The 15,534-nt window shown below is 37.6% G+C and overlaps 1 protein-coding gene across 5 annotated transcripts in view; it reads left to right on the top strand.

Annotated features, from left to right (window-relative positions):
- The window catches only part of SMIM14 (small integral membrane protein 14), a 56,191-nt gene extending 42,052 nt beyond the window's left edge, over nt 1-14,139 (top strand). For all 5 annotated transcript variants that reach the window (XM_032685859.1, XM_032685860.1, XM_032685861.1 and 2 more), the window contains 3 exons: nt 3,099-3,147; nt 10,298-10,446; nt 10,960-14,139. In XM_032685859.1, coding sequence (XP_032541750.1) covers nt 3,099-3,147; nt 10,298-10,446; nt 10,960-10,992 — 231 coding nt within the window. In that variant the 3' untranslated portion in view covers nt 10,993-14,139. The remainder of the gene's footprint in view (nt 1-3,098; nt 3,148-10,297; nt 10,447-10,959) is intronic.
- Nucleotides 14,140-15,534: the final 1,395 nt, after the last annotated feature.

Raw genomic sequence — 15,534 nt, 5'->3', positions numbered from 1 at the left:
AACTCACAGTTGTATTTTAAATAATGTATGTTTATAATTAGTATTTTTACTTGTATTGTGTGCAAGTTTTTACTGTAATAAATTGAAAATTTTTCATTCTTGTTAGCTTTCTTTTAGCTTTCATGCTATTTACAATTCATGTTTACTTCATTTTGGACAATAAAAGATAAGTTAGTTTATTGTTTGGCTCGCATGTACTAAGCCTTTTAATATATTTGAATGACAAACTGCACAGAGAATGTTAAAATTCAGATACAGTCCTCTTCTTTTACATGGAAGAAAATAGTGTAAATATTTATTTTTGTAACATATTGCACTCTCTTCTGCTTTTGTTGAATATGCTCTGACGTTTCACTCACCTAATTTCTGTGTTCTTAAGTGTCTGTTTTAGAATGTACAGAAATATATGAAAATGCTGTTGCTGACTTTAGCAGACGTCAGATCAAGCAGTCAACTGTTAATTTTCCACTAAATTCACACTTTTGACGGCACAAGGATCTCTGAAATATGAATAAAATCAAAATCATCACTGATAATATTGTCTTTATGTAAGAGTTAACATATTCAAAACATTACTTCTCTATTCAAAATTTTCTCATCAGCTCTGTAGTGTTTCCAGTCCGAAAAACATTGAGTGTATTTCTATAGTCTTTTTGAGGGTTTTGTTGAGAACAGGTAAAGTCTGGTTCAGCTTTTTACCATTATTCCACAAACTTTCATCCAAACTCCCCTTCTACATCAGAATAGAAAAATCTGAATACAAAGGACTATTTTTTTCCAGTCTCTGATAGTTGCTCTTTTTTCAATTACCTGACTATTGGAATGTCTGAAATGTTGCACATACAATTTTTTCCCAACAGTTGCTATGTTCCTTAAGGGTGTAGTTATGAAGAGAGAGCTAATTGGTGGAAGGAACATTCTTCTCTCAGCAAAAGGCATTACCTTTCCGAGCCATTCTACTTATGTAAGCAGTTCATACACGTGCCAGAATCGTTTCTTATCTTTTGACTAAATGAGTGACCACAAGAGATCAGATTTGTATTGGGTTACAGAGTTAGGAACTCGTTGACCCGAGTGAATTGAGAAAAACCTGTTTTCGCTGCTGCTCGTTTTCCATCATCTACCGTGTTTCATCCCAAGAGGACAATGCGCAGCCTCTCGCTGAGCTGTTAAAAACAGATTTGTTACATGGCTCCCTGGCTTACAGAGCCATCCTACAGCTTTAAAAAAGTTGTATTTGGATGGAGTGTAACACTTAGAATGTGAGAGAACTGATTTTGGGGCTAGAACAACCCAAGGCAGTGTTGCATATCTGTGCCATCCTGGGAACAGAGGGATAATGAGATACTTTATGCTTGTACAATGTTTCTCATCATATACCTATTGCACTTTTTAATTCTGGTCATCGTTCCATTTGAATACCTGTAAACTGTGTTCTAAGTAGGGATTATAAATTAAGCCCTCCCTCCCCCTGAATTAAACCCTTATACAAACAGAAGATAATTATGTTGATCTCCTTAAAACACGGGTATAGCAATATCCAGTTTCCCCAGTTCACAAATCTTTCAGTGTAAAATAGTCCAGATTGGTACTACTGCTAATTTAAAACCTCCCCTTTGAAAATTACTTCCAAAGTTTTAAAATAAAATGAGCTTTTACTTTTACATAAGAAGGGCAGGAAATATGCATAGTTTGATAGATTTTTTTTTTCTTTAATAAGGCAAGTATTTTGTTTGAATTTCCCCTGCTGTTGTTTTTAACTATAGAAATAGCTGAAAGGTTAAATCCAGCCTTTCAGTTCCTCCCTGAGGGACTTCTTTGTAGTCTCAGTAAATTTGCTAGTAGATCTTTATATATTAATTAAAGAATGAATGTGATCAATCTTCAGTTACTTTTTTTTTTCTTTTTCAAATGTGGCAATCATTGAAAATCTTTATGATAAACGAAGGAGCTTAGACTTTTCCAAAAGTCTTCTTTGGTTCTTTGTCTGTTTCCTTGATGTGCTTTGCATAACATGACTACATACAGCAAATCAGTTATGACAGCACAGGGGGAAATTGGTTTTGTGGAAATTATTCATGTATTTCTTACATAAAGAGCATCATGTTTTCTGCTCTTGAACATTTGTGTATTTACACTGATAAACAGATTAGCCTGTTGTGACAAAAAATGTTGGTATTTGTGACACTACTATGTCATCAAACCTATCAAAAAGCTAATGTCCGTTCTAATGGGGGCATTGTAACAACTCTGTTACAATGTTACAATTCTGTATTTAAAGCTTTTATTAATAATCCACATAGTTTACTTAAACAGAGAATAGACTCTATTTCCATAGTACTGCAGATTAAATCCCATCCATTTACCATCTCTGAACCCAATAAAGAATGTGATATTTGTCTTTCTTTTCTGGCTCTGCCGTCTCTAAAATAGCTATACTGATTTGCAGGTTTGCAGTTGGCAAGCTTACCTAGTCTGTAAATGTAAATAGTCATTACAGTTGCTAAAAGTGTTTTAAATTGTACTCATTAGTAAAGAGAAAAAACAGTAAAATATATATTAAAACCTACTTAAAAAAATCTCTTAGGGAGGAAAAATAGTAAGTACTAAGTTTAAAAATGAAATTTTAATTCAACTTATAACCATAGTTATAAATTGATTTTTTATTATAGTCTGATTATTTATTGTGATGTAATCACAGAGCATTTTAATGTTACTTGATCTAGATAATAGTAGTAACACCTGTCCATTATAAATGCCAAAATATGTGTAGAGCATATGTCTGTATATAATAATGTCTATATCACTGTAGATTTTTTCTACTTGAATTTTGGTAGTTATTCAGTGGCTGAAACCTGTATGGAAGCAATAACACTGTAGTCAGCTGATTTAAAGGTATTATGTAAATAGTGTTCAGAAACTTATCTCTGTATCTGGGATTCTTCACATTCCATAAGCCACACGTGATCCAATAAAGGATCAGTTAAAATCTTCCTTATCTTGAACTTGTGCTCTGACATTATATTAAATCATGATTTTGGTAAAAGCTGACCAAGACTCATTGCTAAGTATCATGCCTTTCCTTTTCTCTGTTTCAGCTGAGACAATCCCAGTCATACTGCACAGACACAGAATGCCTTCAGGAATGTGAGTAACTGTTCAGATCGGGTGCATGGAGGTAAAATAAACAGCAGTAATTAAAATATAGTCTGACAGGTCTTTAAAATGCAACTGTTGATTTAATGTTATAGGAACATATTACATTAGAACAAATACTACAGTAATAAAATTTGCATGTCGGGGAGGTAATTTGTGAGAATCTGTGATGTGGGTGGACATTTGTACATTGGAAGCACTGTGTGGAAACAGCATTGGTGAGAAGCCTGAAGGTGTTGATATACCAGTACGACCATTAATCAGGTCCCAAGCATTAGTGAATCTACCATTAGCCTCCAAATAGGATGATCTGGGGAATGATAGGGGAAAATTTGGAGGGGGCTTTATTTGACCTCCTTAGAGGCACAGCAGCCTAACCAGTGAAGACGAGAATGGAGCACAGACCCCCCCACATACACGTGTTCACAACTGGGGCTGGGTGACACTGTCAATACTGTGAACCCTCTACTCCTCTGTGAAGGAGTTCCCCCCCAGCTCTGACTCAAGGTGACATGCACTGTGACTGTATTTCTGTTGACTTGGTGGCTGTGTAGTTAATGAAGCAAAGGACTGATGTGTACACTTCCTTGGAATTTGCTGTGAAATACATCAAAAAACCTCTCCTAAACAGTGGGGCAGTCAAATGTTACTAGCATCTGCAGTGAAGCATAGCTGGTCAGAGGTTATGCAGTAATGAAAGCTTGCCCTGAGGCACTGTGTTTACACTTTTCATGATCTAGAGAGAACATTGCCAAATGTTTATAAATAAAAATGAAGTGGATCTGTTTTTCCTATATTGTTTTACCAATTGTGCATATGAACTCACTGAATTAGCTTGCATCAGGACTACTGTAATGCTGAGGGAGCAGTGAGCACCTGAGCAGCGTTCCTGGAAGCAAGAGCTGCTGGTGCCATTGTCTTCTGCAGGTCTAGGAGCAGTGCAGGCAAAATTTCCAGGATCTTGGGAAGAGAGCATGCCTTTTTTCACTCTTCGTTCCTCCCTCTTCACTCCCCTGTGAAACCTGTTTAGAGATGGGCATCTAACCCGGACTTGCTCTGTGCTCTCCCAGTGTGAAACCGCCGCAGACTCATTGCTGTGCTGGGCTGAAGGGAGAAAACTATGTAAAACCTGGAAAAAAAGACAGTGGGGCACAGGTCCTGTAGAGTACTGCTGGTTTACTCTTTCTTTATGGCCTTTCCAAGTTACGCAGTCTGTGACTTCCCGCACCCCTTCTCTCCCAGATGCACCTGTCCAAGGCCAGACTTTTTAGTCTCCCACACCTTAGACTTCTATGTCTTTTTTTTTTTTTAATCACACACATGTAGGAGAGGGAAAGCAGCAGATGACGAGAGACAGAATATTTTCTCTATTGGAAGTAGACACAGACAGGCTGTGCTGCTTTCTGAGCTTTAGTCCACAGTCAAAACCAAGCAATGGTAGGTCATTCTCACTCGAGCCTTGGGAGTCTTGCGTCATCAATATTTATGAAGCTCTTAGACGAAAGACTTTATAAATTAGTAAGTTCTGATATGTGTGAGCACAAAGCTTGTGGGACAGCTTTCATGTTACCAAGCTGTAGTACAGTGGAAATTTGAATGGTTTGCGACAAATAGCTTTCCATCCTGAAAGAGATCCTTGCAATGACTGTCTGTGCAGATGCAAACAATTTGGCAGCAATTGTTCCAAACCAGTGGTTTGTTTCAAAAACCAAAGCAAAAATTATAGAGTAAATCCTCTCCTATATTATTATATTGCCTTAAATTTAGGTCCAGCAAAGGTATTTTCCTTTGCCTGCCTGTGTGTCAGATTATTTTGTGATGCTTCTGTGATTTTGTGCTTGCACCAGTCTGTAAGACCCCCAGTAGTCAAAGGCAAAAATAAGCCTGGAGAAGCTTCTAGAGTTGTTTTCAGAGGCAGATTAAAACAATTCTGGGCTGGTCTTCTGTCTGTTGCTTCATCCTGTTCTGATGAGCTGTACAGTGATGAGCTTATGTTTGGGGCGGGTCTCTTCTTCCCTAAGTCCCACAGCTCCATTTCCTGTTACTTGCTGACTTTGATTCCTCATTTCAGAACCTTGATATGAAGAAGCTTGTTTCACTCCCACCCATTTGCTCATTTCCAGGATTTGGTCTTCCTTTTGGAAGTACAGCTGGGAATGTTGTCATACAGATTCTTAAATTGCAGGGTTGTGGAATAACTGATCAGATGTATGTGGTTTTGTTTTGGGAGACGTCAGGGCTGGGGTTCAGCCAATGTCACAGCAGTGTCATGTGTTACAATGTTGCTACGAGCTGGAAGTTCTCAGAAACACCTCAGTTGATTCTTCCTGAGTATGCCTTGTTTTTTCAACCCTTTGATTTCTGTTCTTTTTTTAGATTTTTGGAGCCATATCAGAGCAGTAGTACCAGGGCTTCCTCATTCACATTTTTATGTTATCTATAAATTCTTATTTATTGTTGTTGGCACCATTCTGTCATCATGACTACTCTGCAGAGAGTTTCCTGCCAGGGTCAGGACCAGTGCTTTTGGAAGCATACAGAAAGATGTGAGCACCACTTCAATAAGCATTTGGGCATGCTGCTTCATGGCTGTTCCTCTGATGATCCTCCGTCAGAGTATCTGCTGTGATATTACAGTGTGTATCAGAGTCTGGTGACTGTTCCCTTAATTTCAGTGGCTGCCTTGCAGAAAAAAAAGGCTGTAAGTTTTGAATAGGCATTTACTATTCTCTGGGGAATGCTTATGCTCAGCAAATCAGAAGATCTTACAGTTTCCCTTGAAGTGAAGAATAAGAGTGATAGTTCTTTTCTGAATTGTGTCTAATACAAGTGGAGCATGGAAGTTCTCTGACGTGTGTGGCAGTTGCAACATCAGTGGTTCATCCAGCCCAGGGAGGATCCCAGCTGGTACTGATCTGCTCTGATGGCTCATGGCCCTTCACAGTCAGCCTTCTGTGTCAAAGGAAATGAGGGGCTACTGTGAGTTTTTTCCTGTGTTCTAGCAATTCCCAGATGTTGTGACCTTGATTTGCCACATTCATATTTTCAACACTATTGTCAGTGCTCTGCTAGCTTGTAACGTGGTCAGAGATGACTGTCTTGAATGTTGTCTACTCTACTTCCAAATTTCTATGTAATTTAAAATACATACATATCTGTGATTCATTTTGAGTTGTACACATCTAGGGGAGTCACAGCTGCTAACCTAACAGCATGAAACATCTGCCAGCTCTTCCCTCCCTTTTCTGGTAATTCCCTTCTCCCTTTCTCTGCTCCAGTCCTTTTTGGCTTTTTTCAGGTTACTTATCCCTGCCTTTGAGAGGGTCAGCGTGCTGGCATTATCTGCTGAAGGTCCCGCAGGCTCTTTATCTTCCCTGTTGATTAATTTGTAAGATACCTCTCTTCATACAATTTCTTGCCTTTCTTTCACAGAACAGGCAATGCTTATAACACCATGAAAAAAGGAAGACACAAGTCAGAGAGCTTGCTTTTGCCTTTCCACATGCAGATGTTAAACAGTAAAAAGATCCAAAAGGAAATATTTCTACCATGAGAGGGCAGACAAAAAGCACCACGTGGAATATACTTTTACAGTAATAGAAATACAGTCTCTCCTCTTCTTCTTTGGAATGCAACCTTCCCATTTTTCTTTGAGAGAATACTCATTTATGTGGCCTAGTCTCTGTTTCTACAGGAAAAAGCAAGTCCAAGAACTGTATGTCATACATGGAGCAATAAATAGGATCCACCATAGTCATTAACTCCCATGGGAGTTAATCCCATAATCTCAGAACAGCTCCTTATAAAGCTTTCTCCTGCATAGAAGTAATTCAGCCGTGGTGTAAAAAAAAAAATAAATTCCAGGTTACCACAGGGGCACAGACTCATTCAGAAGTGTGTGGATATATATGTATGCTGAGCCCAGGGGACCAGATACTCTAAAAATAAAGATCTTGGGCTGGATTCAGTGTTGTATGGAAAGGTAGGTTAGCGACTGTGTTTCACGTCACTCGGTGACACAAGAATATGTACTGCTACATTCTGTACTAGTGGGTGTCTCCTGGGCATTGGAGGTTAATAACCAGATCCATCCATCAAAATGGGTGGTGGCAGGAACATTCATCTCAGAACAGGACAATCTTCTGTCTATCTGGAAATACCAGAAAATACTATCCACCAGTGCTCTTAGAGGATAACCTTTATTCTTCAAGGAATCAAAAAACCACTTCTAAATTATCCGCAGATTATCCATTAAAGGCATTGTGGCTGTGAACAATTAAAAAAAATATTTTTTTCTTCTGCCCGTCAGCATGAATTCCATCCTGCTTGGTTTCAGCTTCACTCAACTGTTCTTTATCCATAAGCTGGCCTTATCTGATTATTTTGTGATCTCAGGGATGGAGGTCTTTGTAGTAAAAGATTGCTGTCTTCTAACTGCTTCCAGTATCTGAAACAGCTTCTTGTCTGTTCTCTTGATTTGTGATGCAAAGCTTTGGTGAAAAGTGTGTTTCACCCCAGCTATATGAAACTTTGCTTATCCTCATTTCCTTAAGACATTAAAGGAACAGATTCTGAAATACCTCACATCCTTATTAAAGCACATGGTCATTTGTGAGAGATGTGGTTTAACGGTTCTTGAATAGTGTAAACAGTCTTGTGGCTGTTTCAGTATCTGGCGTGCCTTGAGTAGGTAGTACAGGGCCAAGCTGTGTTAGATCAGCTGTTGTCTTGCTTAACTTAGTTCAGAATATTTCAGTGCATTTGGTTCCATCTAAACCATATTGCAATGCAGGCTGGAAGAAACTGTGTCTTGCTTGAATGCCTGTGGTTTCCCTCCGTGGTTCCTTCTGCTCCCTTCCCTGACCTGTAGCATGAGCTGACCCAGCAGCACCTGCTCTACCCCAACTTTTATTTAACCACAGACCCTAAGTGCACTAAGGTTCAGCAAAAATTCCAGAAGGCAGTCTGACTGTTTCTCTGCATTGTATGGGGAATCCTGACTAACAGATGAGCTTAATTTTCAGTGTTCCACCAAACACTGAGATTAGCTCAGACTGGTTAGAGCATGGTGTTAATATCATCAAGGTTGTGGGTTCAATCCCTGTAGGGTTAGGTTTGATGATCCTCATGGGTCTTTTCCAACTCAGAATATTCTATGAAATCTGTGAAATTTCTACTGGGCTGTGTACATGTATGCCAAAGCAGGTACCTAAGGCTTTCTTCCTTGTTGCTGAAGGTAGTCTCAGGGGGCTATTAATGTTGTCTGGAAGCCTCAAATTAAAGCAGTTGTTCTTTTCACGCCAAAGTATATGCTAGTTTCCTGGATTTCATATATAAAGATCATTCAAGGTTTAAAATATTGATATATGATACTGATAACAATAATATTCTACTCAACAACACTGCAGGTCTAAACTTTTACAGTCACAATTCCACATGCTTTCTGAATCAATTATGTATAAGAGTTTAATGAATTAAAGGCTGTAGCATGCTTATTTATTTTCTATGCACTATGCTTTCTCCTCGTATACAATGTCCTTTATTCACTCAGATCATCAAAAGAATTGTCACTTGTAATTGAATATACTTCTAATCATAAAACTCCTCTACATTAACAACTTCTCAGGTTTTCAAATGTCTGTATTTTGGACACTGAAAAGGCAAGAACGGTTTCATTTGCTCATAGATGTAATGGTAGTGTTTGTGTTGTGAGAAGCATGAGCTTCTATAATACATGGGTTTTTTTCTTCTTTGACATTTTTAAGTGCATGTGATGTCAGTAAAGGACATCAGTCCGACAGCCCCAGCTCATGAAACTTTATTCCCAGGACAGCAGTGTGGTGAATGGCATAGCTATGAGCTTCCCCACAGTGCCCCTCTGCTGTGTTAGGAACAAACCATTTCCATAGCAGAGCCTCTGTTGGAAATGCTACCCAGGAGGACGGTGATGAGAGTGGTTCTGTTGTATCAGCATCAGCCTCAAGGAAATTACTCCAGCAGCTCACTGGGTATAAGTCATCTAGCAAATGTTAAATAAGAACAACTTCCAACCAATACTGAATCCAGACTAGACTCCATAGTGAGATGATCCACATGAGTTGAGACACCTGAAAAACCTGACAGACACTAGTGTCTCTGGGGAGTTTTCTGAATGTTAAAGTTTTCAACTTGGGTAATAAAATAGAACAGCTCTTCTCTTTCTGAAGGTTATTCATTATAGCTCTCTATTTATTGCTCTATATAAATTGGTGATCATTAATGAAGCTGTTAAAACTTTACGTACTGTGATAAAGATCCATGTAAGTACTATAGGTAATTAACTGTACATGGTTTACACTGCAGCTGACAACATTAGTTACTGTTTTATTATTGGAAATTATGTTTCAGAGGAGAAAAGTTGTTTTAAAATGTGCAGGTATTTGCAAGAGCTTGTTGATCCAAAAAGACTAACCACCCATTTCCATCCTGAGGGAACTTTCTAAGTTTATTTCTATCTGTTGATGACTCAAACATTGTATAGGAAAATTGGGTGTAAAATTTTTACACTGTGTTCCTGGGCTTCACTTTTTAGTGTATCTCTACAGCACTTTTTCCTTTCCTGGCAGATACGTTTTTCTTGATGCTAACAGAAATGCCACGTGACCTGGATGATCAGTCATGAAGATCTGACATATTGACACTAACACTTGTTTGAACAAACTCTCAAGAAATAACTTACACAGTCAACAAATTGATAACCATTAGTTTGCTCCCTTCTTGTAGAATTAGGGTGTTTTCTGTGTGGGGCCTAACAATAGAGTCTAAGCTCTCTTTAGTCATTTTCTTTTATTTGTTTGAGGCAAAAAACAAAGACCATCATATATACAGGGTTTTTTCTCCACATAAATATATTTTGCATCAAGTTTGATTTCTTAAACACAAAGTGTGCATTTGTCATCTCTGGGTCACGCTAATGTAACGCTAATGTAACGCTAATGAAGAATTAATGTCTCAAAGTGAAAATGAGAGACTAATCAGAAAACTCAATCGAAAAGTATTTCAGGTTTTTTTTTCTGAGACTTATATTGCATTTTTGTTTTCATTTGGGGAAAAGAACTCTGCTGTCACTCTGTGTTATAACTTGAGTTTTCCTTATCTGTAGTGCCAGGACCAAACTCGTCCAGTGACAATGGCATCAGCTTCGCCATGATAATGATGGCATGGGTGGTGATTGCACTTGTCTTATTCTTGCTGAGACCGAATAACCTAAGAGGATCAAACACAGCCGGAAAGCCAACCAGCCAACATAATGTAAGTGCATCTTCAAGGGAGATTCTATAATAGTAATTAATTTTTTTCTTCTATTTTTCCCCCTGTATTTTCTTGGAACTCCATTAGAAATGAAAATGAGTAAAACCAAAGTGAAAGTAGAATCACGAAGGCCAAGTGTGAGGCCTGCCATGGGATGGAGCAGGCATGGATGACTAAGTGTGGATCATAATGTCCTCTGGGCACTGTCTGTCCCTGCTTGGAACTGCCTTCTTGTGTGCGAGGGGACAATCACAGCTTTAAGAGAAGTCAGTAAACAAAATTACAGCATAAAACAGAGAAGGTGATCTTCAGAAAAATCCCTATTGATGCAGGAAACAGTATAGTTCTTTGATGCTCCTTTACTCTAAATATTTAAAAACACACTGAAAGATCATAAAAGAAAGCACAGTGTAACGCTTCTGAGGTCTTTTATTGCTAAATCCTCTTATGTGAAACACTGTTTCTAATTCTATACCTCCTTTTCTCTTTCTTTTCCTCCTTTCTTCCCCCAAGGGACAAGAACCACCAGCCCCACCGGTGGACTAGAGCGTTCAGTATTGGAAAAGTTCAGCAGCTAAAACCTTGCATGACCAAATGAACGAAGTGACCAGATTACTCCTAACACCCATTCAATACTGTTTTCTTTTCTCATTTATATAGAGCAGAATTATCATTCAGCAGTAATCTTCACGAACTGCTTTTAGCAACTTCAATTTTAAGTTAATTTTTGCTTTGTATGTTATTACAATTCCTAGTAGATTGTAATTTGAATAATGATAAGGCATTGTGGGGGTTTTTTGGTTGTTACTGTTACTATGGACATTCCACTCAGTCTCTTTCTGTTACAGTGATCTTAATTTCTTTGATGTGATTTCTGATATTCATTGAAAGAAAAAGAAAATCCCAGTGCATCTATAATAATGGAGGGTTACTGACCTTTCTTCAGATTAATTCATATTTCTTCTCCAGTATGCTTTTGAGAGTTATATTATGGTTGGAAGCATTAACTTAGTTATGTGGTGAAAAATAGAAATTATTTTATATTTGCCCTGGGTTCAGAGCAACTTTTAGTCTGGTCTTTGGACCACTAACATAGTTTTCAGGGTTGTTGGCAAAAGCACAGATTGTCCACTAGAATTATAATCTTTCTCTGTGTGCGCACATAAGTGAATGTGACAATTGCCACTGTCAAAGCTTTGACCTATATATTGGGAACTTTACACAGAAGATTATACCACCAAAAAAACATTAATTTAGTCTTGTTCATATATATATCTTATTCAATATATTGTCAAAAAATATATTCTAAAACCAGATGTGTTTACTTATAGACTTTATGAAAAGAGAAATTTAGTAAGAAGAACTTGGTAGAATTTTTTGTCCTGGTATAGTCTTTTAATAATTAGTACCTTAACAAGTTTTTAGCCATGATGTAATGTATATTGGACAGGATGAAATCATACCAAGGAGTTACCAAGGTTACCAACTTTTGGTATACAACATGTTCTGAATTATTCAGGTTTTTTCACCTGTATGTTGTCAGCAATTCTTAACATTTCATCCTTATCTACTGGTTGTAACTGTAGAATAACAAACTTGCAGATGACCACATATGGCATGTCTTTTCCCTCTAACGTTTGAGTGTGTGTGTGGTGTGTTTATGTGTGTGTATGTGTGGCTGTGCACGCACCTGTGCACGTCCCATTGTAGCAAATGGGAATGAGTTTTTTATGTACATTAATTTAAAAACATTTTAAAGATGTACAGAAAAGTGACACTGTATATTTTTCTTGTTCAATTTGAAAAATTGATGAGAATAATGTAAAGAACATTTTTATGTTACCAACCTGAAGCTTCTTTCCTTAAAGGTCAGTAGAACAGACATATGGGAGTTCAAAGCCTTACTCTACAAACCTTTATTCCATGAGGACTGTAGTTACGGAGCTGAAGGGACTAACTGTTAAAGTGCAAAAAGGTTTGTATTAACAGGCTCTAACAAAAATCTTGCACCAGATCCCATGGTTGACAGATACAGGATTTTCCTCCTCAGGGTGAATGGTGGGCCAGCTAAGCCTCCTGGTAAAGGTACAGTGTGGACTTGAAAAAAGGCTTCTGTGATTTGGTGTAATTGACCTTTGAATTTCTATGAAATAGTATGCTCCTAAGCATAGGAGCATGTATAAAAAATTAAGTAAAAAAAAAAAAGATTGGGCCAAGTGCTCTCTTTGACATCAGTGCAGTGCCATGTGAAGTAGTGAAACCGCAGCAGAGAAGCTGCTTAGAATTTGTCCTATTTGTCCTATTATGTCTAATAGTGTACAGGCCACAAACACTGTGTAAAGATGTCACTGGGACAAGCACTCTGACTGTGCTTGCTTTTTGCCTTCCATGTACATTTATATTTGGGATACTGTTTTGATCAGAACAAGTAATACAGCATCATTTTGTTGAACCAACAAGGAAACATATAATCTCCAACAGTGACCTTTTCTCCAAGGATTTTTGGCCAGAATTCTTCACTATTGGAGGCATAAAACAAGTTTCCAATTGATTAAAAAGCCAACTGAAACATGCTTCTATTCAGACAGAGCACCACTCCTCATCCTGTTGGAAGTTGGTGAGATTTACAGGAGATACTCCTCACTTGTGAGGATCAGTCTTCCTTTACTTAAATGTCTGTGTATGTATTTATAAAACTCACCATGTGCACCCAGCTCTAAGAGTCTTGGCAACTGAACTTTTTGTTCAGAGGAATGTTGTGTTTTACCTTTAAATGAACTATCTTTGCTTGATTCCTCTAAGTAATTGTCCCAGTGATTTTATACATGTATGCTTTCCTCGTGTAAATTGCTATTTTAAAATTTTCTATGTAAAAGAAAAAAAATTGGAAATATTTTATTGTAAAGTGTTCTACTAAAGAGCCAGGCCACTATCCCACATCAAAACATATGCCTTTTAAATTCAGATACTGTCTTCAAGATAAAACCTGCAGATCACCACTCTTAATTAAAATAAAAGTGACTAACCATAGCACTGTACTTTGCCACTCTTATTTGTGTTAAATGGTGCCTTACTCATCAAGTAGTTGCACTGAAGTTTGTGGGACTACTCTGAGATAAAGTACTAGTAGCAGCTTTAGTAAGGGTGGCAGAAATCTGGCCTTTAGTTACATAATTTGCAATTAAATAATTGTATCATGGTTACAGATGTTTATGGTAAATTTTGAGAAGTGTGGAAGAGATTTTCATAGTGGTATGAAAAGCTCCAAGATACGATCAGTTCTGTAATGATGGTTTTAAGCTTGGTTAGTAAAAGATGCAAGTTGTAGCAACTTGGTAAATATGGAGGGAAGTTTACAATTATACCTTAGCTTAGAACTTTGTTAAAATAATAGTATTTTTAGAGTCTGCTTAACACAATTATTATACTCTGAAATGAGAAATCATATGTATTCATGTATTGTCTGCAGATCACTTAGCCTTGTAATATCCATGATTGAAGAAGGAAGAGTGATGATGTCATGTACTTAATGTAAATCAGTGGTTTAAAATATCCGAATTATGCCAAACAAAAAATCATCTGTGCCATTTGCGGTTTCCTAGTAATCCTTTACTGAGTACTTGGATTGGGGTAAAGGGCTTGTACTATGCACTTTTTATTGACTTAACAAAATAAATAGCAATCATTAGTAAACTTTTGTCTTTGTCTTTTACTGCACCAACCTATCAATTTCAAAGGCAATTGGAAATCATCTATAACTAAGTATAGTAAAAATAGTGTGTCACCTGTGTAAGTTTTAAAACATAAATTCTAACTTTTCTAATGGACACTTGTCTTCTCTCTGTATCTCAAGAAAGCCAGAGCAAATTACAAGCAGGTTCCAAGGTTTAAGATACTTTGATGACTAACATGAGTGTCTCTGCCTTTTGCTCTTTGAAGTAGTTATGCAACCTAAGGAGTTAGAAATAGTACAGTAAGAAAAGTGATGACAGAGGCCAAATATGCTGATTATGTTGCTTCATTTTAGATCAAATCCTACTACTTTGGGACTTGCAGTCTATTTTCTAGTTCTGTGTCTTGGCAGTTGAACTCAGAGCTGCTCTGAGGAAGGAAGATGCTGCAATGGATCCAAGGCAGCACATAGGAGTAGTGGATACCTGCTGCTTCCTCACTGTTCCCATGGAGTGCAGCACTTTTCTTCCTCCAGAAGCAGAGCACAAAATGCTGAGCACCACCTCAGCAGCAACTCAAATCCCTCGTTAGGGATTCCTGTTTTAATCCAAGGAAAAAAAGGAGAATGCCAGGGTAGCATTAGGGTTTAAAATATTATTATTTAAAATAATATACAGTTATCCAGAGATAGTGGCAATAAATACCACTAATTCAGAATCAGAAACAAAATCAGAATGTATTTTTAGTAACAATAGTAGTAATAAAAATTTAGTAACAAGTGCCTTAGGCATTTGAGTTGATCTAGAAAGTATATGATCTTAATCAGAGATCATTAATGTCTGCTCATCAGGATTTACCCTTTTACTCAAACGTGACATTATAAATAACCCCTAAAACCAAAGCTAAACTTTACTTATAGGTATATTAGTTAAAATCTTGCCAAGGATGCACATGTCTATTGAGAAAAGTGATGCAGAAAGGAAATTACCACAAATTTCAATTCACTTTGTTGATTGGATCTGTGCAAAGCCTAGCTGTTCAGGATCACCAGGTAACCGGAGAAGATTACTTTGCCTCAAAGCCTGAAAAAAAAGTATCCTATCTAGAATGTTTGGGAGAGAATCACCAAATCATTGCAGCAAAATATTCCATTAAGGGGGTTCCTTGCAAAAATGGACAAGTTACATTCTTTTCTCCTTCTACCCTTCCTTGTTCAGTACCAGCCAACACCCTACAGTGCCATTCACTGCAAAGACATGGACCTTGGGGTGGGGGAAGAGGCAGAATTTCCCATGCTGAACCACATCCTCACTTGTAAAACAACACAACTCTTACCAACTTCCAGGGAGTTAGAACATCAGCTGGAGATTTGTCTCTTCATACAAAAAGAGAAACTGAACACGTGTTACTTGATCT

The sequence above is a fragment of the Chiroxiphia lanceolata genome, chromosome 4 (genome assembly GCF_009829145.1).
Source record: "Chiroxiphia lanceolata isolate bChiLan1 chromosome 4, bChiLan1.pri, whole genome shotgun sequence".
In the NCBI taxonomy this organism is placed as follows: domain Eukaryota; kingdom Metazoa; phylum Chordata; class Aves; order Passeriformes; family Pipridae; genus Chiroxiphia; species Chiroxiphia lanceolata.
Note: the sequence above shows the minus strand (reverse complement) of the source record. Positions and strands in the feature narration are given on the sequence as shown.